This window comes from Spermophilus citellus, assembly GCF_964194105.1.
Source record: "Spermophilus citellus genome assembly, chromosome: 2".
Lineage (NCBI taxonomy): Eukaryota > Metazoa > Chordata > Mammalia > Rodentia > Sciuridae > Spermophilus > Spermophilus citellus.
In genome coordinates, this window is record NC_138183.1 from 249,055,517 (window position 1) to 249,080,516 (window position 25,000).

General features: G+C 38.1%; 1 protein-coding gene across 4 annotated transcripts in view; it reads left to right on the plus strand.

Moving 5' to 3' along the window:
* RTN3 (reticulon 3) overlaps positions 1–25,000 on the plus strand; it is a 60,843-nt gene that overhangs the window by 10,421 nt on the left and 25,422 nt on the right. Inside the window, exons 2-3 of one of the 4 annotated variants that reach the window (XM_081267034.1) lie at positions 5,615–5,671; positions 17,077–19,383. The exons of 2 other annotated variants lie outside the window; for them this stretch is intronic. In XM_081267034.1, coding sequence (XP_081123160.1) covers positions 5,615–5,671; positions 17,077–19,383 — 2,364 coding nt within the window. The remainder of the gene's footprint in view (positions 1–5,614; positions 5,672–17,076; positions 19,384–25,000) is intronic. One more of the 4 variants, XM_081267035.1, reaches the window with a different exon arrangement.

The window sequence follows — 25,000 nt, forward strand, 5'->3', positions numbered from 1 at the left end:
TAGCTCAGCAGGAGGGCCCAAGCAAAGGGGCCCTGGGTTCACCCCAGCACCAATTAAAAAAACAAAGTTGAAAAAAAAAATGAGGTTGGAGTGTTAAAATATTTTGTAACCTATTTCCCATTTACACAATCCATTTTGTTTCTATCAGACTTTCTAATTTTGTTTCTTTGCAACAAGAGTTCTGTTTGTTATTCCTGTTAGATGCATATACGTTCACTCCAAACAAGTGGTACAGAGAAAAATTTCCAACTTTTTTTTAGTGTTGTAACAGAAGAGTGGACCTGTTGGTTGTGAGCACCATTTTGACTTATGCCAGAGGGATCTACTGCATTAGTAACTAATGTCTAGTCACTGCCCAGAGTCTATTGTGAAATAACAAGCTAAATTTTAGCATCTGTGAATGTTCATGCCTCCATTCTGTGTCCATTGTATGCTGGCCATCGTACTCTGTGCTATATGAAAGATTTGTAAGATGCTTCTTAACCCTGAGGTGTTCCAATCAGGTTGTCATTTATTTCTGACAACAAATAAATTGAATTTATTTAATTGAATAATAAATCATATCTAGTTTTATTGTTTCTAGAGAACTAAAAACATTACCAAGTAGTCTATCTTTTAGTAATTATGTTAACTATAAATAAATAAAAAATAAATAAATAAATAAATAAATAAATACCAACCTGCCAGTTTATATAGATTCTCCTTTCTCAAGGAGGTGGAGCTTAACTCTTCCAAGTAGCTGAGATTATAGGTGTATTGCCAGTGCACATGGCCCTGGCCCTTTGGCTGTTTTTTTGTTTTTGGTAACAGGGATTGAACCCAGGGGCACTTAACTACTGAGCCATATTCCTAACTCTTTTTTCTCTTTTTAAATGTTTTACTTTGAGACAGGATTGAGACTAAGTTGCTGAGGCTGGTCTTGAACTTGGGATCCTCCTATGTTAGCCTCCCGTAGTCACTGGGATTACAGGCATGTACACCACCATACCCAGCCCTGTTGGTGATTTTTAAACTTTCATTTATTCCCCAGTCTCAGTGTTTGCGCCCACCCCTTAGTCACTCTAACTATAGAGTTATCGATGCCAAATTGCCTGATTGCTTAATTCATTTGACTCTTTTTAAAATTGTCTTAATTTGACCATTCAGTATCTTCACCTCTGCTAGCTACTCTTTAAAGCATTCTCCAAGTGACACCATTTTCCTCCTGTATCAGTTCATTTTGGTCTCCTTCACCTTCTTTCTTATTCCCCTTTAAATATTGGTATATCTTAAAATTCCTTTGTGTGTTAGTTAGCTTTTTGTTACTATGACAAAATACTGAGAAAATCAACTTAAAGGAGGAAAAATTTAATTTGGCTCAAAGATTCACAGGTTTTACATGTGCTTGGCTTCATTGTTTCTGGGCCTGTGGTGAGGCAAGAACATTATGGGTTTGGCAGAGCAAGTTGCTCACCCAGGGGCAGAGAGAAAGAAAAAAGCCAGGGATAAGATATATACACTTTAAGGGCATGCACCCAGTGACTGACCTCCTAAAGTTTCCCTCACATCCCAGTAGTACCAACAGCTGGGGACCAAGCCTTTGGGGGACATTCAAATCCAAACCATAAACTCTGTAACTTCTCTTATTCTCCCGAGGCAAATCTCATTCCAGTGGTGTCAATGATCACATAAATGTTAACTCCCAGATACCTATCTGCAGCCTTTAATCCAGTAATCTCCTGAGACTATCCCCCTTGTTGAACTGCCCATTCAACTGTTTTCACTTTAATCTGCCTTAACTTTTCTTTCATTGAAAATTGATAATATAAGGCAATCATTCTAGTGGCATTTCTTTTAGTCCCTCTTTGTTACTTCTCCAATCTCCAGCTTCCAGTCAGATGATTCCAGGTCCTGTCCATTCTTTCTTGTCAAATCTGCCCCCACATTCCCATCCTCACAATTTTAGCTTAAGTCCACATCTCTTGACAAGATTATGCAGTCACTTTTTAGTTCAGTTCATGCTTAGTTCTTTTTAAAACATGCTATCATGTCATTTCTTTACCTAAAGACATTTAGTGATTTCTCACTGCACAAAGGATGTAATCCAGATTTCATTAGGTGACACTTAAAGCCATTTGGAATGTGGCCAGTTCTGTCTCCAGAATGCCTTCCTTTGCCTCGTTCATCTGCTGAATGTCCTTTAAGACCAAGGTTACCACGTCTTCTGAAGCAATCTTAATTTTACCCTAGTGGCTGCCTCTGCTGTGTTCCCATAATCATCATATAGGCTTACCGGTTTATATTTCTTTTTCAGCTACTTTTGAGCACTATTTTGCAGTGCCTGGCTTTAGCTGCTTATAGAAAACGATTTCATTATTAGCATTTCAGGATTAAGATCACCCTTCTGAAGTTACTTCCCTGTGTGATTTTGTAAGTTAGAAACCTCATGAAATGTTGGTGCAAACTACTGGTTATCTGTGTTCTCTATCAGAACAGAGGCTGTGCATAAAAATTGGCATGTTGAAATTTTCCATTAGGAGGAGGTATTTAGGTGGAAGTGCAAAGGTAGACAGCTGGCAAGTTCATAGGATCTTTCTTGGCATTGGGTTTACCTAAAGCATTTGGTTTTTCAGGTTTGTTCAGGTTTAAACTCATTAGTTGGTGGAGATTTAATGTTGATAGTAAATGCATATGGAAATTAACTCATCTGGAAACATTAGAGGGGTAAATGTACTTCTTTTTAAGAAGAAAAGGACTGCTTTTTAACATAAATGTTATGCTTCATTTTAAGATAACTTAAAAGCAGTGAATTTTTAAATTCTGATCTCTAGTTGTTGAGTTACTGCTTGATAGCCACTAAATTCTGCCTTAATGTTAATATTCTCTGTATCCATTACTACTGAATAGTTTTACTAAAGTAATACTTATAGATACAGCTCTGGCTCAGTCCTTAAAGAAACCAGTCTTCTATTTTTGAGTGTTTTTTCTCTTTTCCTTTTTTCTTTATTTACTTTTTTAAACTTTGGTGCTGAGGATTGAATCCAGGGAGCTCTACTGCTGAGATATAGCCTCAGTATTTTTTATGTTTGTATTTGAGACAGGGTCTTGCTAATTACTTAGGCTAGCCTTGAACTTGCAATCCTCCTGCCTCGGCCCCTCAAATTTCTAGGCTTACAGATGTTTGACCTGGCTAGTTTTAAGTATGTTTCTAGTATTTGTGAAAAAGTTTTTTGTAATTGCAAAGAAAAAAAAGGGAGGTAAATGGGCATGGTGTAATCCCAGCCACTAAGTTGGGGCAGGAGAATCATGAGTTCAAAGCCAGCCCCAGCAAATTTAGCAAGACCCTGTCTCTAAGTAAAACATAAAAATGGCTGGGAATGTGACTCAGTGGTTAAGTGCCCCTGGGTTCAATCCGTGATACCAAAAAGAAAAAAAAAAAAAAGGAGTTAATATATAAAGTGCCATATATTTAGGGGCATATTTGGAGTTTTTCACATAGCTTTTTTTATTAATTTCTTTCCATTTTTATTGAAAAGGTCATGTTTTCTTAAGAGCCAAAGATTATATTGAAAAACAAATCTCCCTCCTATCCCAGATGTTCCAGTCCCTTACATTAGTCCCTTGGGATGGGGTGGAAGGGCTACCGGGGATTGAACTCAGAGGCACTCAACTACTGAGCCACACCCCCTGCCCATTTTTATATTTTATTTAGAGACACTGACTCACTGAGTTGCTTAGGGCCTTGCTTTTACTGATGCTGGCTTTGAACTCATGATCCTCTTGCCTCAGCCTCCCAATCCACCTGGCTCCCTTTTGTTTTCATTGACCACATGGGGTCACACTGAATTCACTGTTGCACTTTGCTTTCTAAATGTAAAATACAGACTATATCAACATGTATAGCTGTAACTTGTTCGTTCTTTCTCTTTTGTTCTTTATTCTCCACCTGTCCTGTACTGAGGATTGAACCCAGAACTTTGTACTTAATTACTTTTCCACTGAGCTACATTCCTGATCCTTTTTTGAAAGTTTAGTTTTGAGATGGCCCTCCTAAGTTGCCCGAGCTGGTCTAGAATTTAAGAATTTAAGATCTACAGCTTCCCAAGTAGCTAGAATTACAGGCATGTGATACTGTTCCTTGGCTAGGTTTAACTTTCTAACTAGTCTTCTATTGGTAGTCATAGAGATTGTTTTTTGTACTTATACCTAGTGCTCTTATGAATAAATATTCACACACATGTTCTTGTATATGTATGCAAATAAGTCTGTAGGCTGGATTCCTAAAAGTATAATTGCTGAATTAAAAGAATATGTGCTTGGGCTGGGGTTGTAGCTCAGCGGTAGAGCACTCTTCCTAACTTGCAAGGCCCTGGGTTTGATCCTCAGCACCACATCAAATAAATAAATAAATATGTTCTGACCATTTTTACCTTTAAAAAATAATTAATTAATTAATTTAAAAATGTCCTTGAGCTGGGTGTGCTGGTGCAGGTCTGTAATCCCAGTGGCTTGGGAGGCTGAGGCAGGAGGATCAAGAGTTCAAAGCCAGCCTCAGCAATTTAGCAAGGCCCTAAGCAACTCGGTGAGACTCTTGTCTCTAAAAAAAATATTAAAAAGAGCTGGGGATGTGACTCAGTGGTTAAGCACTTTGGGGGTTATAATCCCCAGTACCAAAAAAAAAAGAAGAAGAAGAAGAAGAATATGTGCTTGAGATGAGGAAGTGGGGAGGATATGTGTATTTTAAATTTTGACTTCTGTTGCCAAATTAAAGGAGTATAACTTCTCATGTTTTTCTATTGGATTGTGAGTCTTTGTTATAGGTATTGAGGGTTGACTTTGCATATTTGCCAATTAGATGTTTCAAGTGTTTCTATTAGTAACTGATACCTTAAAATACAGGTGAAAATAGTTAAAAGCAGATAGTTAATTAGTATTCAGATACCTGCTTTCCTTCAGCCAGGAGTGGTGATACACGCCTGTGATCCCAGCCACTCACCTGTAGTCGTCCCAGACACTCTGGAGGCTGAGGCAGGTGGATCACAGGTTTAAGGTCAGCCTGAATAATTCAGCAAAACCCTGTCTCAAAATAAAAAGTGTGCAGTGGTGCATGCCTGTAATCCTAGCAACTAGGAGACTGAGGCAGGAGACTCCCAAGCTTGAGGCCAGCCTCAGCAATTTAGTGAGACCCTCAGCAACTTAGCAAGACCCTGTCTCAAAAATAAAAACCAAAAAGGCCTGGGGATGTAGCTCAGTGGTAAGGTGCCCCTGGGTTCATTCTCTAGTACCAGAAAAAAAGAAAAAAAAAAAACGATACCTACTTTCCCTCTCCATGCAGAGCAACAGGGGCACCATCTGCTCTTGAGGTTGTGGTTGTTCTAAAATGCTAGAAGTTCCTCTTTTCTTTCTTTGAATGTGATAATGTTTGTCTTTAAAAGATTGACTTTTAGAAATGCATCTTGGAAATAAATCACTAGCAGGTGAGTGGAATTAGTAACTGAAAATAAAGATTTGGATTTTCGCCTTTGCTACACCCAATGAAATTATGATGCTTGACTCCCCCCTCCAAAAAAAAAAAAAGTTAAAATGAAAATTCCTTTGTGAGGTTGTTATTCTCATACTGTATATTTTCTTTCAGATTCCTTTGTTTCTTCCTCTTCCTCTCAGCCTGTATCTCTATTTTCGACCTCTAAAGGCAAGTCTGTAAACTTTTTTTGTTCATTAATAAAAGAAAAATGTTGAGAAAGAGGCTGTAACTGGGCATAAGAGGCACAAGTCTTCTATTGCCCCCACATTCCTATATGAAAATTATTATAGCTGGGCATGGTGGTAAATCCCAGCGACTTGGGAGGCTGAGGAGGGAGGATCACAAATTCTTGGCCAACCTAATCAACTTAGTGAGACCCCCATCTCAGAATTAAAAAATGACAGGTAGAATGCTCCTGGATTCAATGCCCAGTACCACAAACAAACAAAACTAATTACAAGCCAGTCCTTTCTATTTAACAGTTGTCAATGGGTTTCCTGTAAAGATTGATAAGATAGAATGAGGGTGGGTGGACCACTGAACACAGCATAAGTTTAGATGTAATTTTGAATATTTCCTAAAAATTGAAAACTTGACTGTGGAATTTGTGGCTCAGAAAACACTCCACCCCAGAATACATTTAATTTTTTTATTTCTATTTATGTAACTTGTTTAGAAAGAGTAGTGACTTTAGAAAATAATTTAAAAGTGTGCCTACAAATATGTGTGACCTACAAATATGCCAACAACTAGAATATCATAATCTGAATTTCTCTGGGATTTGTCCCAAGAGCTAGGCTAGTTCCAAATTGAACAAGTCAGTTGACTTTTGGCAATTAAGACTTCTTGTCCGATTTAAGCCATGGCTTTTTTTCTCCCTTTATCTGTCAGTCTATGAGGAAGGGTATCAAAGTTTTTAGGAGTAGCTACCACCATGAACCTGAGAGAGAAAGAGAATACTGCTTCCTTGCTTTGTTCCAGTAATAAAGTGCTATTCCATTTGTACAGTTGAACTAGATTCCCAAATATAGGTCAGTGGGAAAACCTTAAAAAAAAAAACAGGAAAAGTAATTAAAATCACTAGACAGATCTAAAAAACCCTGTATAAACAGTTTATTGTCCCAACTAGAATTCTCTAACTGTAAAGTCTAGATGTTGATTTATTACGAAGACTTTGACCTTATAAGAAAAAAATATAATGGGATAAAACCTACACTTGTTAAATTTTTGTCTCATCTAGTCTTCTTAGGAAAAATTATAGACAGTTCGTTACTTGCAATTCAAACAGATAACATTAACACACCCCCAAACCTTTATAATGTCCCTAATTATGTGAATTTAGGTAAGTTGTGTATGAAATCATGACTTTTGAAATTAACATATTTACATTAAAAGGTAGAGATTTTGTAAACATTACAAAATAACCAAAACATAAAGTAGTTTTCGTTCTTGACATTTGGAACTTGATCAGATTTATATTTTTAAGGATTTTTTTTTCCTCATGAGAAATTTAGTAATTTAGGTAAATTGTTATTATTATTATTATTCTACTATGGGAAAACCATAGTATACATTGAAAAAATAACCACATTTCTACTTTTGTATTTCAGATCCTTAAAAATACATTATAGCTTTATGTCACTTTTTTCATACAGAAATGGGATAGTTAATATCCTAAATAGTGAACAGTGCAACTTATACACAACATACCCAATGTGTGAAATATTTAGACTGCATAACTTTAAAATTTTAAGCTGGCTGCAGTGGTGCAGGCCTGTAATTACAGCAACTCTATAGGCTGAGGCAGGAGGGTCACAAGTTTGAGGCCAGCCTCAACAATTTAGGGAGACCCCATCTCAAAATTAAAAAGGTCTGTAGATATAACTCAGTGGGAAAAGCCTCCTGGGTTCAGTCCCCAGTGCAAAAAGAGAAAAAGACAATTGAATCTCTTAACAAAAATTACGCATGATCTCAAGTAGAATGGAGTTTTGTTTTTGTTTTAAGAACTTTTCTGATTAAAAACTAAGATTTAGTCCTAGTCATGGTGGCCCACACCTGTAATCCCAGCTTTCTATAGGCTAAGGCAAGAAAGAGGATGGCAAGTTCAAGGCCAGCCTGGTCAATTTAGACCGTCTCAAAATAAAATTAAAAGGACTGAGGATATAGCTCAGTAGTAGAACACTGACTAGAATGTGGGAGGCCCTGGGTTCAATCCCCAGTACTGCACAACAACAGTTTTCAAAAAAACTTCAGTTTTATAGTGCATATTAATGTTTGTATAGGAGCATACAATTATTGTTCTTCCTTTTTTGCTTCCAGAAATTTATTTTCAGGATAGTGTTATTGTAAAGTGGTGGTTAAAACTGCTGCATTCTTAAAAGCATTCCAATCTAGTCTCTTTTTTGTGTGTGTGTGGGGGGTGTTTTTTGTTTGTTTGTTTGTTTGTTTGAGAAAGAGGTAAATGAAGGTTTATTACTTTGCTAACGATGGAGAAACATAGGGGACTCCTGTCCCAAAGACTGATTCTGCCCCTCATCAGAAACAGGGGTGTTTTGTGTGTGTGTGTGTGTGTGTGTGTGTGTGTGTGTGTGTGTACACACCAGGGATTGAACTCAGGGGCACTTGGCCACTGAGCCATATCCCCAGCCCTAATTTAATTTTATTTAGAGACAGCGTCTCACTGAGTTGCTTAGCGCCTCACTAAATTGCTGAGGCTGGCTTTGAACTCCCAATCTTCCTGCCTCCGCCTCCTGAGCCACCATGCCCAGCTCTTGTCTGTCTCTCTCTTTAATATTTATTTTTTAGTTGTAGTTGGACACAATACCTTTGTTTTATGTGTTTGTTTTTATGTGGTGCTGAGGATCGAACCCAGGGCCTCGTAAGGTGAGCGCTCTACCACTGAGCCACAACCACAGCCCTCTAGTCTCTCTTAATAACATTTTCTCCTGCAGAAACACATGATGGAAAATCAGCCTAATAGGGCTGTATTTCATTGGCCATCTATGGGTCAGCCTGTTAAATTGTTTGCAGAGATGCCTTGACAGATAATTAGGTATATCCTAGGGTAGTCAAGACTAGGAGCTTCTAATCTGCATTAATAAAAATAAGGGAAGAGGAAGTTATTGGTGTACTTGCTTAGGTGTATTAAAACCCCAGGGAGGGAGGGAGGGGGCTGAGGTACTAGGGCCTATCTAGTCCTACAAAGGTCTTTCAGAGTGAATGCCATCACCAGGTTGCACCTTTAAGTTTGTAATTAGCGCTAACCCAACTAATCTTTTTTATATTCTTTAGCCATTTAGCCTAGGGAAAACCATACCCTATATATTTTTATATATTAAACAATATAAAGCAATAATTAATTGGAACATTTGTAGGTTTAAAAATGACTTGCATTTTTAATCCTCAAATACATATTTATCATTAATTGGGTTTCAAGGATGTGCATATACAAAAATTTAATGAATTTAATGAGGTCCTTCCTAAATAAGTTGTGCCTCCCAAGTAGGTCCTTATAGTCTTGCTTTTCCATTAAGCATTGTAAATTTCAGCCTATCCCTGAGAGTTTCAAAACAGGGGAGTATATTTTTAATAATTTCCTATACTTATAAAAAGATATAAAGATATTGACAGATGTCTTGTATGTGACTATTTTTTAAGTTTTTGCTATGCTTAGTACTTCATGCAAATCTTCTCATTTAATCCTCACGGCCAATTTTGTGGAGAAAAAGTACTAACTCTTTTACCAGTTGAGGGAACTGGGGTTTAAAATGGTGAAGTGACTTGCTCGAGGTCACACAGCAAGCAAGTGATAGATTAAGGACTCAAATTCATGCTTATATCTTCTGCCTGTGATACAGATGGTCAAGTTAACTGACTGTATCTTAGGGTTTGTAGGTTTTTTTAAAAGATGTAATTTTGAAGTTGGTGTTAAAATTATGAGAGCAAAACTGGGCGCAGTGGTACATGCCTGTAATCCCAGCAACTGGAGAGGATGAGGCAGGAGGTTGGCAAATTTGCCAGCCTCAGCAATTTAGTCAGTAATGTAGTCTCAGAAAGGTCTGGGGATATGGCTCAGTGGCAGAGCACCCCTGGGTTCAATCCCCAATGCCCTGTCCCCAAGATTATGAATGCAAAAAAAAGCAGAAATTACTGTTTTGACCATATCCTTGCTATTAGTAATATAGCTGTCATCTGCAGAATGTGCTCCTTCTATCAGACATAAAAACTGAAATTTGTTTCAACTTTGAAATCTTTGGGAAAAAGTGGAGGCTGGAAAGTACTTTGATTTTCTTTAGAAACATTTTAAGTAGGTGAAAATAAGATTGGAAAGAGAATCCATCCATCATTCAGAATTGGAAAGCATATTCAGAATTGGAAAGCATATTTACATTGATGAATGTTACATTCTCTTTGACTAATGAAGTAGGCATCTAGAATACGAAGTTACATACTGAACTTCGGGGCAAGCATTGAGGAAAAAAATTTGCCAGTTACAGCCTTTTAAAAAAATTTTAAGCAAAACATTTTTCTTTGTACTTTAAAAGAGTCTTTTTGTTTAGGACCTAGCTTGGCTGCAAAGTGTCTGCTGGCTAACTTCCTATTTTGATGCTGTGGCTGAAAGTTGCTGATACTGTTTTGCACGGTGATTTGTCTTCTTGTTTTGTGAAAATGAGAAAATTCATGTGTAGGAAATCCTATACCTGAATATTTCAAGCCTCCTTTGTATGAATATGCATAGTATTTATGTGAAAAAGTAACAGTGGCACCATTTCCTCACTGATTAGGGTGTTTTTTTCACATTATTGTTTCCTTTTAATTTGAAGGAATAAATTTTCTGCCAGATGTGCACACACCTGTAATCTCAGCTGCTTGAAGCTTGGGAGGCTGATGCAGGAGGATCCCAAGTTCAAAGCCAGCCTCAGCAACTCAGTTGAGGTCCTTAGGCGACTTAGTGAGACCCTGTCTCAAAGTAAAAAATGAAAGAGGGCCAGGGAATGTGGCTCAGTAGTTAAGTACCCATAGGTTCAATTTCTGGTACCAAAGGGGGAAAAATGAATTTTCTAAGGGAGGATATAGTAACCAGGTGGTAACTATTCCATAAGCTCTTGATTCTTTTTAGGAAAAATTTTTTGATATAACATCTAAAATTCATTATTGCTTATTTCTAGATCAAATTGTTTGCAGTAATTAAATTAGAAACACTACTCATTTGAGAGAGAGTGTGGGGAAAAAGTAAAGAGAAAATGTTTTAAAGTATAAAGTAAGCAATACTGAAGAATGTTTTTTGGCTCAACTTGATATGTACATGGTATTCACTTAGAAGTTTTTTTCATAATGTTTTTAACTTCTCTTGTTCTTTAAGGTAAAAATACTCCAGGCAGAAAATTGAAAAGTATTATTCAATTCCCAAATCACATTTTCTAGTCAAATGGAACTTTTGCCTTATTTCAATCAAAATTTAGAATGTATGTTAAAATTAGTTTTAGTAGTGTTTTGTTTTATTGTGTTTTGTGTGTGGTGCTGGGGATGGAACCTAGGGCCTGCTGCATGTAGGTAAGTGCTCTACCACTGAGTCACACCCCACCCTCTACAAGTGTTTAAAACAGGCACAGAAGAATTGGCCCTGCTCCTTCCCCTGCTACCTCTAAGTTGTGCTCCTGGACAAGACCATCTATGATGAGGAGTGGCAGCCTCTTTCTGTAGGATTTTGGAAGAATAAAATATTGGGGCTGATCTTTCCACTCTTCTAAAACTAATCCAATGGAATAAAGCAGTGACCTGGGTGATGAGCTCTAAACTCCTCCAAGATTCTGAGTTAGTAAGTCAGAGATAAAGCCTAGGAAATACTGATAGTTGTCCTAAAGATGTACGGGATGCTAAAGGTTTGGGCAAAAGGCTATTTGTACTATCTTGTTAAATTGTGCAGCTACTTGCACATTGAACTAAAAACATACTTTGACTTGGTGATGACCTGGCTTAGAATTTCTCATAGGTTAACTTGTCCACATGGGATCTAAGAGAACTTGGGATGCCAAAGGCATTTGGTTTGTATCAGCTGACTCAGAAGTTGTGTCACCCAAAATTTTGAAATGGATACAACCCCAAATTATTTAACTTTCTAGGCATAGTGGTGCACACCTGTAGTCCCAGTGACTCACTCAGGTGGCTGAAGTAGGAAGAGTGCAAGCTGAGGTCAGCCTTTGCAACTTAGACCCTGTCTCAAAAAAATCAAAAGAACTGGGAATGTTGCTCAGTGGTAGAGTGTCCCTGGGTTCAATCCCCAGTACAAAAATATGTATATTTATTTTATTTGTGAATGATAGGAGTGAAAGTATGAGTGAGAATTTCTGTATTATATGCCAGATACAGGTAGTTATGATTCAACAATATACATTTTTTTCCCCCCTAATAAAAAAGTATAAGGTCTGGAGTCTTTGGAAAGATTTTTTTGGGGGTGGGGGGAGTATGTGGTGTTTGGGACATTTATGGGGGTTTAGTAAATGCATGATACTGTTTTTGTTTTGTTACTGGGGATTGAACCCAGGAGTACTTAACCACAGAGCCACATCCCTGCCTTTTTATTTTTTTGAGACAGGCTTGCTAAGTTGGTTAGGGCCTCAGCCTCCTGAGTCACTGGGATTTTAAGCATGTACCTTGGTTTGTTTTTGAGAGAGGATCCTGCCCAGGCTGACCTTGAACCTTGGAATCCTCCTGCCTCAGCCTTCTAAGTAGCTGGATTTACAAACCTGTACCTCTGGGCCCAGCTGTAGATACTGTTCCTAACATGTATTCACTGATTTACTTCTGACAGCAATTCTAAAATTAGGTGATTTAATAACCCCATTTTTTTTAAAAGTAAAACTAAACAACTTACCCAGTGCCAGACAATAAGTGTGATGAAAGGATTTTTTATATTTTAATAAGAATTTTTTACTTGGGAATGGTAGAGAAATTTAGATTATGACTGCCAACATCATAAATCTATTAGATATATATAATATAAACATTAAATCCCACTGTCACAAATAACTCATTTAGGAAATGTTCATAATGAGACTTTTTTGGTGGTTTGTTGAGTGCATGTGAAGTGCTGTGTGAAATACAGGAAAAGTAATATACATTTTCTGAGACATAAAGTAATCCAAAATGTTTTCACCAAGGAGTTGCATAGTGTATAGAATTTGAAAAACTAATAACCCTCAGGTTTCTCAGGGTTTTCTGCTATTTTTCCAGGTGCTGACTTGGACAGCACCAATGACCACTAAGGGCCATACTGACTAACTGAAAAAATCTTGGTTTAGGAGTGGTTTTAAAAGGCTTATTAGATTCTAGTCTTTGTTCTGCTTAATGTTTTTGTGTTTTTATAAACTTTTTACTTCCAGTCCAGTTTTTTCCTTTGTCTTGGTACAAGTCAGCTGTGTCCAAGTTTGTTAGGGTTTCAGCTAGCCAAAAGAATTTCTTTTCATTTGCTGAAATTCTAAACAAGATCATTAAAATTAAAACATAAATGGGGATGTTCCTTCTTTGGCTACATGTGGGAAAATCTGAGTGTAATGAGAATTTACACCTGTATCTCACAATCACTAAGGAATGAATGCAACATTGAACTCTGTTTACCATCCAGGGTTGCCCTCAGAAAACACTATCCTAGCTGGGCATGGTGACATTCACCTGTAATTCCAGGGACTTGGGAGGCTGAGGCAAGAGTATCAAAAGTTTGAGACCAGGGCTGGGGTTGTAGCTTAGTGGTAGAGTGCTTGCCTTGTATATGTGAGACACTGGGTTCCTCAGCACCTCATAAAAATAAACAAAGATATTGTGTCCACCTACAACTTAATTTTTTTTTTTTTTTTAAGTTTGAGACCAGCCTCAGCAACTTTGCAAGACCCTCTCTTAAAACAAAAATCAGGGCTGGGGTTGTAACTCAGTGATAGAGCACCCTTGGGTTTAATACCTAGTACAGGGGTGGGGGAGAAGAAAAAACATTATCTACCCCAAACAGTAAGATAGGAAATCATTATTAAGGAACATGATTTAAATTATTTTTGTAAAATAAAATAAATTATTTTTGCATATAGAAGTCATTTTTAAGAATATTTAATAAACTGTTTGTTGTTCAGGCAGTTATGGTACTCAGTAATGGACTCATTGGTACTCTGAGAATAGGGCTTCTTCTGACCTAACCTTGCAGTTTTTACCTTGTTCTACACCTAATACATAACTTTTGGAGTGCTAGAGTTCAAGGAAGATAAGAGAAAAGCAAGAATTGATAAACTGACAAGTTTGTGTCCTGCCAGAGCATAGAACATTTTTACCGTGTCTTTTTATTTTTCTAGTAATGATGCATTCTTTTATCAGCATTCATTTCAGTGCCATTTCATTTTCATTTCATGGTGCACTGCTACCACTGCCACTGACATTATTTTGCTTAGTGATTCAGCTTATGACTTTCCTTACCTCTCGTCTTTTTAAAAATATTTTTTAGTTGTCAATGGATCTTTATTTATGTGTATGTGCTGCTGAGAATCAAACCTAGTGCCAGGCAAATGCTCTACCACTGAGCCACAATCCCAGCCCCTCCTCCCCACTTTTTAATTCCAATAACTAATTTACTTTTCTTACTTTAATCTGTAAGATGACAGTTCATCTGAAATTTCCATCTCTGTAAAACATGTAAGTTGAGCCACCCCTGTAGGGTAGAGTCAGTTTTGCTCACCTCAGAGTTTCATTCCTGTCTGATGGGAGGACTCCTAGGCAGTTTTACCTTAACCCTGATTTGGTCCATGAATGTTTTCTGATAGAAACAATGACCATGACGTCCAAAAACAATTTTTTAAAAATATTTATTTTTTAGTTATAGGTAGATGCAATATCTTTTTTATTTTTATGTGGTGCTGAGGATTGAACCCAGTGATTCTGCTTATTGCTTTCCTTCCCTCTCCTTTTTTTAAATATATTTTTTAGTTGTCAATGGATCTTTATTTTATTTATTTGTATGTGCTGCTGAGAATCGAACGCAGTGCCAGGCAAGTGCTCTACTCCTGAGCCACAACCCAGACCCTGTAAGATGACAATTTAATGCCTACCTCACGCATGGTAGAGCGCACGCATGGTAGGTGAGCGCTCTACCTCTGAGCCACAACCCCAGTCCTCCAATAATAATTTATGACCCAGTTTTCAGAATATTTCTGATTTAAATGTGGTTGATAATACTTAAAACTTCAACTTTTGGGATTTTTTAATGCACAATGCTGGGCTTCATTTATCGTATACTCTTAATCCTGTCATGCTAAATATCGGGACTGTGTTTCTTACATTAGAACTAAATCTGAGTTATAATTTACTTCAAATATTTTCTGTCCTAACAGTACAGTTTTACAACCAAAGTTCAACAATTTTTCATCTATAAAGACTCTTTTTTCTAATACCCAGATTATAGTTTTACTGAGCTATTTATCATTCTAAAGCTATTGATCTGAGCCATAGCTCAGGTCCTGTTTCATCAAATATCAGTGATATGTCAAAGTAAGGGAACTCCATATAGCATTTGGAAACATTTTTATAGTAGTAGAATTTATTTATTGTAAGATTTATTTTCAATTTAATAAGTTTGAGGTCAGAACTTTGCTTTTATCTAAACTTTGCTTTTATCTAATATGATTATTCGGGTTCTCACATGAAAAAGAGAACATTAGCTAAATAATGGTCACCCAAAAGAATTTCTCTTTGACATTTTCCCAATTCTTCATTCATGCTCAAGGCATTGCTGTTCTGAGCCTACTTAGATCTCATATGCTGAATCTTTATTTCATTTTGTTCCAGCTCCAGTTATATAACATATATAACAGAGTGCATGAAAGACAGACAGTGGGGCTGGGGATGTGGCTCAAGTGGTAGCGTGCTCGCCTGGCATGCGTGCGGCCCGGGTTCGATCCTCAGCACCACATACCAACAAAGATGTTGTGTCCGCCGAGTACTAAAAAATAAATATTAAAAATTCTCTCTCTCTCTCTCTCTCTCTCTCTCTCTCTCTCTCTCCTCTCTCCTCTCTCCTCTCTCCTCTCTCACTCTCTCTTTAAAAAAAAAAAAGAAAAAAGAAAGACAGTGCCTTCCCTTGCGATGGTTGTTTTTATCTTTTTCTGAAATAAAAACTTGCTAGATTTGAAAGTCAGGAAACAATGTGGTAAATTAATGGCTAGTGGTATTAATAACTGTTAAGAATGCATTATTTCTATTATTGATGCATTTTTTCTTAAAAGAGAGAATTTTAATATTTATTTTTTAGTTTTCGGTGGACACAACATCTTTGTTTGTATGTGGTGCTGAGGATAGAACCCTGGCCGCACGCATGCCAGGCGAGCACGCTACCGCTTGAGCCACATCCCCAGCCCCTTATTGGTGCATTTTAAAATTATACATAATAGTAGGATTTGTACATGCACACAGTATAACTTGGTCAGTTTCATTCTCCAATACACCACTTTTATTTTAAAAGGAATTCTGGATGGAGTTAACTCTGTCTTAACCAAAGAAACCAATTGGCACTGTTGAATTTTGCTTAAAATGGCAAGTTGGTACAAGAGATTTGGGAGCAAGCCATTCATACACAGGACAGAGCTTTCTTGGGGGTAGAATAGAATAATTTTAATCTCATTTTCAGGTTCAGGAAAGGGATGCTATCTCTCTTAAAGATCAAAAAGAAATATGAGGATGGGCACGGTGGCACATGCCTGTAATCCCAGTGATTTGGGAGGCTGAGGCAGGAGGATTTTGAGTTCAAAGCCAGCTTCAGCAACTTGGCATGACACTGCTACTTAGCAACTTGACAAGACCCTGTCTCTAAATAAAATCCAAAAAAGGATGAGGATATGTGGTCCAGTGGTTAAATGCCCCTGGGTTCAATCTTCGGTACCAAAAAAAAAAAGTAACTCTGACCATTCTTTTTTCCTTCTCAGATTGTGGGAATGTAACAGTGGATTTATAGAGGCAGTGTGATTTAAATTGTTCAGCTTACACATAAAAGTATTTCAAGGGCTGGGGTTGTGGCTCAGTGGTAGAGTGCTTGCCTCGCAGGTATGAGACACTGGGTTTGATCCTCAATACCACATAAAAATAAGTAAAGATTTTTTTTCAGTGCTTCAGAGCATTAAGGTGTTTGTTTTGTATTGATTGTGTTGCTTCTGTTGTGTAACCCACAAAAAGAAAAAACTACCCCAAATTTTCCAATACTGTCACCCTTCTTTTGCAGGGGGAAAAATTTCCACAACAAAAAAGTAAAAATTTTTTGTTGTGGAAATTTTTTGTCATTTGCAGTTTTTAGCATGTTATGGCTTTCCTGTTTCCATGTTGGCAATTTTATGCATGTCTTGTAAGATAACTGTTGATCATTGCTTTGTTACATATTTGTGTGTGTTTGTATAAATATATATGTACACACACACACACACATCCTGTGTGTATATATGTGTGTGTTTGTGTATAATTTAAAAATAAAAAGCATGCTGCTTGGCCTGACTAGCTAATGTGTGATTGTACCTGGTAAACAATTTTTTTCTTTCAAATTTTGACCATAGTGGAATTGAGCTCTCTTTGCTCTGATGAGCCACCTTCACAAATTATGACTTCCTCCTTTCTTTCATCCTCTGAAACACATAACTCTGACCCTGCAACACTACATGGAGAAAAAAATGAAGTGTTAGGCAGCCAGCCTGTTATAGCCAAAGAAGGAAAGGATCACTTGGCTCTTCTACATATGAAAAAGATGGAAAAGCCTCAGGGGACCTGCAAAGACAGAGCAGACTCTCCAGTTTCTCTTGCAGCAGGAAGAGTTCCTTATAATCAACCTTCCATTCCAGCCAGTCTCCCAGAGCGTCCTGCTTTTCTCCTAAAGGAAGCCTGTCAAGTAGAAGAGCAAATAAATAAAGATCAACAGTCCAAGAACTCAAATCAGGTACTGAATAGGGAGGATAAAACTGCATTGGATGTTGATGACAGGTTCACTTTGCCAGTTGCCCAGAAACTACCCACTGAGCAGTCTAATGAAGAAGGCACTAGAACATATTCCTTGTCCCCCTCTGAAGTTTCAGGTGGTGGTATTATAGAAAAAGATTCCCCTGAATCACCATTTGAAGTAATTATTGACAAAGCAGCATTTGACAGAGAATTTAAAGATTCATATAAGGAGAGCGCAAATGATTTGGGTGGCTGGGCAATGCACACTGATATAGAATCATCTGCAGACATGTCAGAGACTAATGACAAAGTGTTTCCACTGAGAAATAGAGAGGCAAGGCGTTACCCATCCTCTGCATTACTCACTAGACAGTTTTCACACACAACTGCAGCATTGGAAGAGGTGTCTAGATGTGTGAATGATATACATAACTTTACTAATGAAATATTGACTTGGGACTTGGTTCCCCAAGTAAAACAACAGACTGATAAATCTTCTGACTACCCCACAAAAAGTGCAGGACTTGACAGGAGTGAATATCATTCAGAAATCCCAGTTGTAAATCTTAGGACAAACACTTACCAGAAAATTCCTGCATATTCTATCAATGAGAGCACATCTATCACCAAAATCACAGGTGATTGGGAAGACATATCTCTTCCTCAAGAAAATGCTATCATTGGAAAACCTGTAAGTGACCCTCTCATTTCCACAAAAGAAGTCAATGTCAAAGGTGTACAAGGTGATAAACAGAAACAAGATGACATACTTCCAGAGTTGCCTGGATCTCCATGTGAGAAACATGTCTCTTTGGGTTCTGGAGTGGCCACAGTGAAAGTGGTTTTACCTGATGACATCCTGGAGGATGAAACAAACTGGCAGATCTCTGTGCCAGAAGAAATCACAGAGGCAGATAGTTCTGGTGAGTCTGATGACACAGTAATAGAGGACATCACAGCAGAGAGATCATTTGAAAATAGGATTCACACTGAAAAACCTTTCTCTATTCCAAATGCTGTTGTAAGAACAAATGAAATCAAAGAGACTCCCGGTTATAAGAAGGTAGAAAGTACAACATCTAAAAGCACTGAAGAGCTGGTCAGGGAGCCACATCAAACTCAGTCTGGTAGTCTTGGAAGGAGACCAGTTGGTGAGGCAGTGTGTTCACCAATACCTGGTATGAATGTTGTGTTGGAAGATGTAAGAGAGTCCAATGCTGTGAGTGAAGGTGCTCCTGAAAAGCCCATTACAACTGAGAACCCAAAACTTCCTTCAGCAGCACCTCCAAATGTTTTTAGTGAGACAGAATTCTCATTAAATGTGACAGCTTCTGCCACGTTGGAGTCATTATATGGAAATCATATTAAAGACATAGATGATTCCTCCCCAGAGGACTTGATGGCAGCCTTAACAGAAAACAGAGAGAAAGGAATACTAGGTAAAGAGGAAGGAACTGATTCTGAAGCAGTGTCGAAGAAGCCAGCTTCTCCTGTAGAAGTCTCATCTGAGAATGAGTCAAATAGTTCAAGCAAAAACAGTGCAAAATGCAAAGAAACAAATGGAAGTGACTTTCTGGATGTTTTCACTACCCGTGGGACTCCAGTGGTATCTCTTGACTTAGAACAGGAGCAGCTAACAATCAGAGCCCTGAAAGAGTTAGGTGAAAGGCAGGGTGAGGAGCCACCTTCTGTGCAGGGTGAAGAATCTCCTTCTGATGAAAGACTCAAGCAAACATTTGCTCCAGAACCTTGGCCACAGAGATCAGATGACATCCTAGAACATACAGATGTTAAGACTGGCTCTGATCTTGGGATTTCCAAAAAGCCCACTATTATCAAAGAAACTAGGGTAGATATTATTTCCAGCCTTAGCAAGACTGAATTGGTAAACAAGCATGTCCTACCAAGACTTCTGACAGACTTCTCAGGTAACCATTTACATTAGAAATATTGCATGTGATTAATTCAGCTGTGATTGATTACTTATCAGAGTGCCTTTTCTTAGTCTCTGGTTTATGCCTATATAATTATAGCTGGGATACCACACCCTGTATGGTGGGGGAAGGCAAAGTGTTTTTGTTTTTGTCTTTTATGATCACTTGATTTGATTTCCCTATACCAATATTTCCTGAAGCATTAAGCCACTTTGTAAAATTAATCTTCCCTGAAAGAAATGTCTTAATATTTCAATTATATTTCAGGGTCCTTCTTTCCTTCTAGGTTAGCCTGAAGGTGAATACTGCTTTTAAGGAAAGCATTACATTGATCTGGCTAAGCACTTGCCTGGCATGCAGAAGGCCCTGGGTTTGATCCCCATACTGCCAGGAAAAAAATCATCATGTTCTCATTTATTTACAAAATAATTTTTAAATCTCCATAACAATTACACTGCTGAGCACTTGGGTTTTTTGTTTTTTTTGATAGAGACCTTGTGAAATCTACTTAGCAATCAAAGATAAAGGAATTCCTGTTGGGAAAGACAGTAAATGAAAGTTTTAATTAATTTAGTCATATACCACAGAGATTTAATGCTCTGAAAGTAGGTAATCAGTATTAAAATACTCTTTTGCAGTAATACTTAAGAGAACTTTGTGCATTCTTGTACTTTGGACTTTAATATTCTTTAGGCCACAACTCATTAGATGGTACCAGAAGCCCTTCCTCTTACCTCATATTTGAAATCATCCATTTCCTCATAATTATTGGCTTTCATTTAGATTACTTCAAGTGCTGTCTCTTCTAGGGTCACAAAGAGACAAAAAATAAGGCTATTTAAAGCCCTCCATAAATGGTCCCTGACCTTCAATCTAATACCCCAATTCTATTCTTACTGTATACATACTGTTAGATGCAACCTAGGGATCTGTGGTTTCAGAATATTTTTGATAATAGACCCTTTTTTCCAGATGAAATCGTACAGAGTTATAATGCTGCAAAAATATTAGGATAAATATACTTATATTTGATTAAATTTTTAACTTTTTATAAATGTATTTCCTTACTGAAGATCATAGACAGATTACTTAATCTTTCTAAATTTTATTTTCAACTTTTAGATACCGGGAATTAACCCAGGGGTGCTTTGCCACTGAACTACATTCCCAGACCTTTTTATTTTTTATTTTGAGATGGGCTATTACTAGTTTCTGAGGATCTCCCTACATGACTGAAGTTGACCCCAAACTTGTAGTCCTCCCGTCTCAGCCTCCCAAGTCACTGGGATTACAGATATGTGCCACTATGATTGTGTTAATCCATGATGCAAAGAAAAGACCACTGAACTCCAATTTTGAATTAAACTAAAGCAAGCTTATATTTGTGTACCCAGGAGGTGGCCAGGTCTGTCTTTCCGAAAACCTTGGGCTAGAGATCAGTACCCCAGCTCTCTAGGAACACAGTTTCATAACACAAAAAATCACAAAGGGGGGTTTCTTGAGAACCTACAGATAACAGGATTTTGACAAGCATAATACAAAGGCAGATAGTAGGTTAATGATCTACATGGCTTAACATTTCAAGGTAGGGAATAAAGTTAGATCCATCAGAATTTATGAAGTGCCATTGAGGTTTCAGAGAGGGTTGTTACTTGGTCAGGGAAAGCCAGGCATGGGTGAGTTCAAGGCATGGACAGGAATTCCAAACAAGTTTAGAGATCGCAATAATTTATAGTAAAACAGAAATTAACTTTTCATGACTTTGTGATGAGATGGCTCCCAATCTTAAAATGGAATAAGACTGGGTTCATCACTTGGCCTAAATTTTAAATATTAAAATTGAGAGAACGATCATACTTAATCCTATAATGCTACTTATTATAAGGGTTGAATGTGAAAACGAAGGCATTGTATTCTCTAGTATATAGTGAATATTCAGTCAGATAGGGCACCACGCATGGGTCCTGGTACATAGTGTATACTGGATAATTATTTCTTGAGCTATCAGTACATCAAGGTTTTGTTTTTATTTTTGTTTTGTGGTACTGGGCATTGAACCCAGGAGTTCTCTAGTTACCCTGAGCTACATCTAGCCCTTTTTCTTTTTTTTTTGGCAGGGTGAGGGGTTACCATGGATTGAACTCAGGGGTACTCAACCACTGAGCCACATCCCCAGCCCAATTTTTTTGTATTTTATTTAGAGACAGGGTCTCACAGAGTTGGTTAGTGCCTTGCTAAGTTGCTGATACTGTCTTTGAACTCTCAATCCTCCTGTCTCAGCCTCCCGAGCCATTGGGATTACAGGCATGCGCCACCGTGCCCAGCTGTTGTTCTTATTTTAAGACAAGGACTTGATAAATTGACAAAGCTGGACTTGCCTTTTTTTTGGGGGGTGGGGGGTGTTCCAGGGATTGAACTCAGGGGCACTTGACCACTAAGCCACATCTACGCTCTATTTTGTATTCTATTTGTAGACAGGGTCTCACTGAGTTGTCCAGCACCTAACTTTTGCTGAGACTGGCTTTGAACTTGTGATCCTCCTGCCTCAGCCTCGAAAGCTCTGGGATTACAGGAGCTGCCCCCAGCTGGACTTGAAATTTTTTATTTTTTTATATATTTTTTAGTTTTTGGGTTGGGGATATAGCTCAGTTGGTAGAGTGCTTGCCTCACATGCACAAGGCCCTGGGTTCAATCCACAGTACCACACAAAAGACAATTTTTTTTTTAATTGTTGATGGGCCTTTATTATATTTTTTATTTATACATGGTGCTGAGACTTCAACCCAGTGCTTCACACATGTTAGGTAAGTACTCTACCACTGAGCCACAACCCCAGCCCCTGGACTTGAATTGGTTATTTGCGGAGGGTGGGTACTGGGTACTGAATTTGGGGGCACCCAGCCACTGAGCCACATCCCCAGCCCTATTTTGTATTTAATTTAGAGACAGGGTCTCACTGAGTTGCTTAGCGCCTCCCCATTGCTGAGGCTGGCTTTGAACTCATGATTCTCCTGTCTCAGCTTCCCAAGCCACTGGGATTACAGGCCTAGATCATCATGGGGCTTGTTTTGTTTCGGGGGTGCTGGGAATTGAACCCTGGGCCTCACATGTATTAAGTGAATGCTCTATGTCTTATCCACACCCCCAGTCCTTGAGGTTTTAGAGTAAACCCCAAATTATAAATAATTCAGAATAGCAGTATACTCTAGTAATTGACTACTGTTGAACAGAGTGCTAGTTTAGCCTGGCATGGTGGCACAAGCCTGGAATCCCAGCAATTCAGGAGGTTGAATTAGGAGGATCACAAGTTCAAAGCCAGCCTCAGCATAATCAACTGAGAGAGACCCTCCCAAAATAAAACATAAAAAGGGCTGAGTATGGCCCAGTGGTTAAGTGCCCCTGGGTTCAATCCCCAGTATCAAAAAAAAAAAAAAAAAAGGAGTGCTAGTTTATAATATTGTTAAATTTGGTTTAAGGAACATCTGGTTCTAATTCATGCTTTATTGTGCTTAGAAGAGGCCTGAGTTTCTTTACATGTAAAATGAGGATGTTGAAGTAGATGGTCTTCGATTATTTCAATAAGGATTGTCTGACTCTGAACATTGTAGTTTTTTTCCTGTGTGGTTGTTGTTTTAATTATTATATGTGGTTACTTTTGAGTGATGAGGCATACAGAAATTAGGCTACAGAAACTCCAGTGTCTAATTCTGGCACTTTCATGTATAAGTGTGGTCTCGGACAATTGCTCTAACTGGTTCAGCATCTTCCTTTGTTAATAGGGTGATGGTAATTACTTTGCCATGCTTTATGTGTTGTTGTAAGTAAAGAACTGTGCAAATATTAGAAATGATTAGTAATTTGCAACTGAGTTGTTTAATCTATGAGAAATGAAAAGGGCTTTGGAAAATTCAGCGTATTTATCACTGATCAAATTTTGTGATTAGTAGATATTTTTAGATGACAAATAAGACTGATAGAGTTAAAAGGTCTTCCTTTGCATGTTTAAAAATTGAAAACCTTGTTAAGTCATTTTATGGATAAATCTTTATAAAATATAAACTATTTCAGTAAAATGTATTATCTTCTAGCTTTAAATAAGAATACATATATAGTCTTTCTTAAAATAAAAACAGTTCTTTAATTATGTTCTAAAGTTGCTGGGCAGAAATATGCCAAAGAAATAATGAAAAATTTATTATTATATACCAGTTTATAATGAGGCATTTATGATATTATAGTTAGTTGCTCGGTAATTATGGTATGATATTCTCTAACAATTTATAGGGGGTGGAATTAGATCCCTTCTTCATATACTTATTTTGGTAAAGATAGTTTTTGCTGGGCTGGGGATGGCTCAAGCGGTAGTGTGCTCGCCTGGCATGCGTGTGGCCGGGGTTCGATCCTCAGCACCACATACAAACAAAGATGTTGTGTCCGCCGAAAACTAAAAAATAAATATTAAAATTCTCTCCCCCTCTCTCTCTCTCTCTCTCTCTCTCTCTCTCTCTCTCTCTCTCTCTCTCTCTCTCACTCTCTCTTTTTTTAAAAAAAGAAAAAGATAGTTTTTGCTTTGGGGTATCCAGATTGGCAAGAATTGCAAGGAAACAGGCTTGGTGATGGTGTATTATATACTGCTAACCTTTCTCAGAGGTGGTTAGGTAATTTGTAATAAAAACCTAGTTTCGTAGCAATTTATTTTATTCCTTGCATTTCTCCCTTTCCTGCTGCCCAGTTAGGCCCCAGAGAGTCATAGGACATGTGATCATCTGTTTTGTGCCCCATGGGACTTGGAGGAGGATGCCCTCTCTTTAGACTCTGGTGTAAGCTCATCCACCTCAATTTCTCTTGTGGGGGCTACACAATGAGAGCAAGGCCTCGGCTCAGGCTGGAGGTGGGAGAGGGAGAGCTTGGAGTAGGGTAGGGGCGGCACTGGTTCACAGTGGGGGTTCTATATGGAGAATTTGTGATTTCCCCCTCTCTAAGATTGGCCCAACCAATAGGAATTGGTGACTGTGTATAGATTCCAAAGAGACCTGTGTTGGTGGCCTAATGTGATATTTGAAGGGTGGATGCCTTTATCCTCTTCAAATAGAACTCTTAAAATATGGGAATGATAATGATAGAGTAGATGAGCTAATAGCAGAGAGGAACAAGAACCCAAAAGAATCTCATTTTTCCCCAAACAAATAATGCCTATAAACACATTCACTCTAAAAAGAGGAAGTCTTTGGGTCTGGGGTGAGATTGGATGTGAGTTTCAGTTTTCTGTGGGGAAAGTCCACTGTTGTCTGCCTACCTCAGCTGCCTTTTCAGGTATGCTGCCCCACCCTGGCATAGAAAGATGGAGGAATGTGAGCACATGTGATTGGAGTGCCCCTAGACCTGCTGCTCCTCTCTTGCTTTATGTAGACCCTGGTCCACCTGCCTGGCTGAATCTGTACTGTAAACCCTCTGCAGATAGATGACAGAGTGAAGTTAACCTTGCAGGCCAGCCAATAGTGACTGGCTCAGAATCATCCAACCAGGATATCCACAGCCCAGCTACTGATGGCTAGGTGGCTTGGGTACATGTCTGCCAGCCTGGAATTGCTGGAACCCATTATTTCCTGAC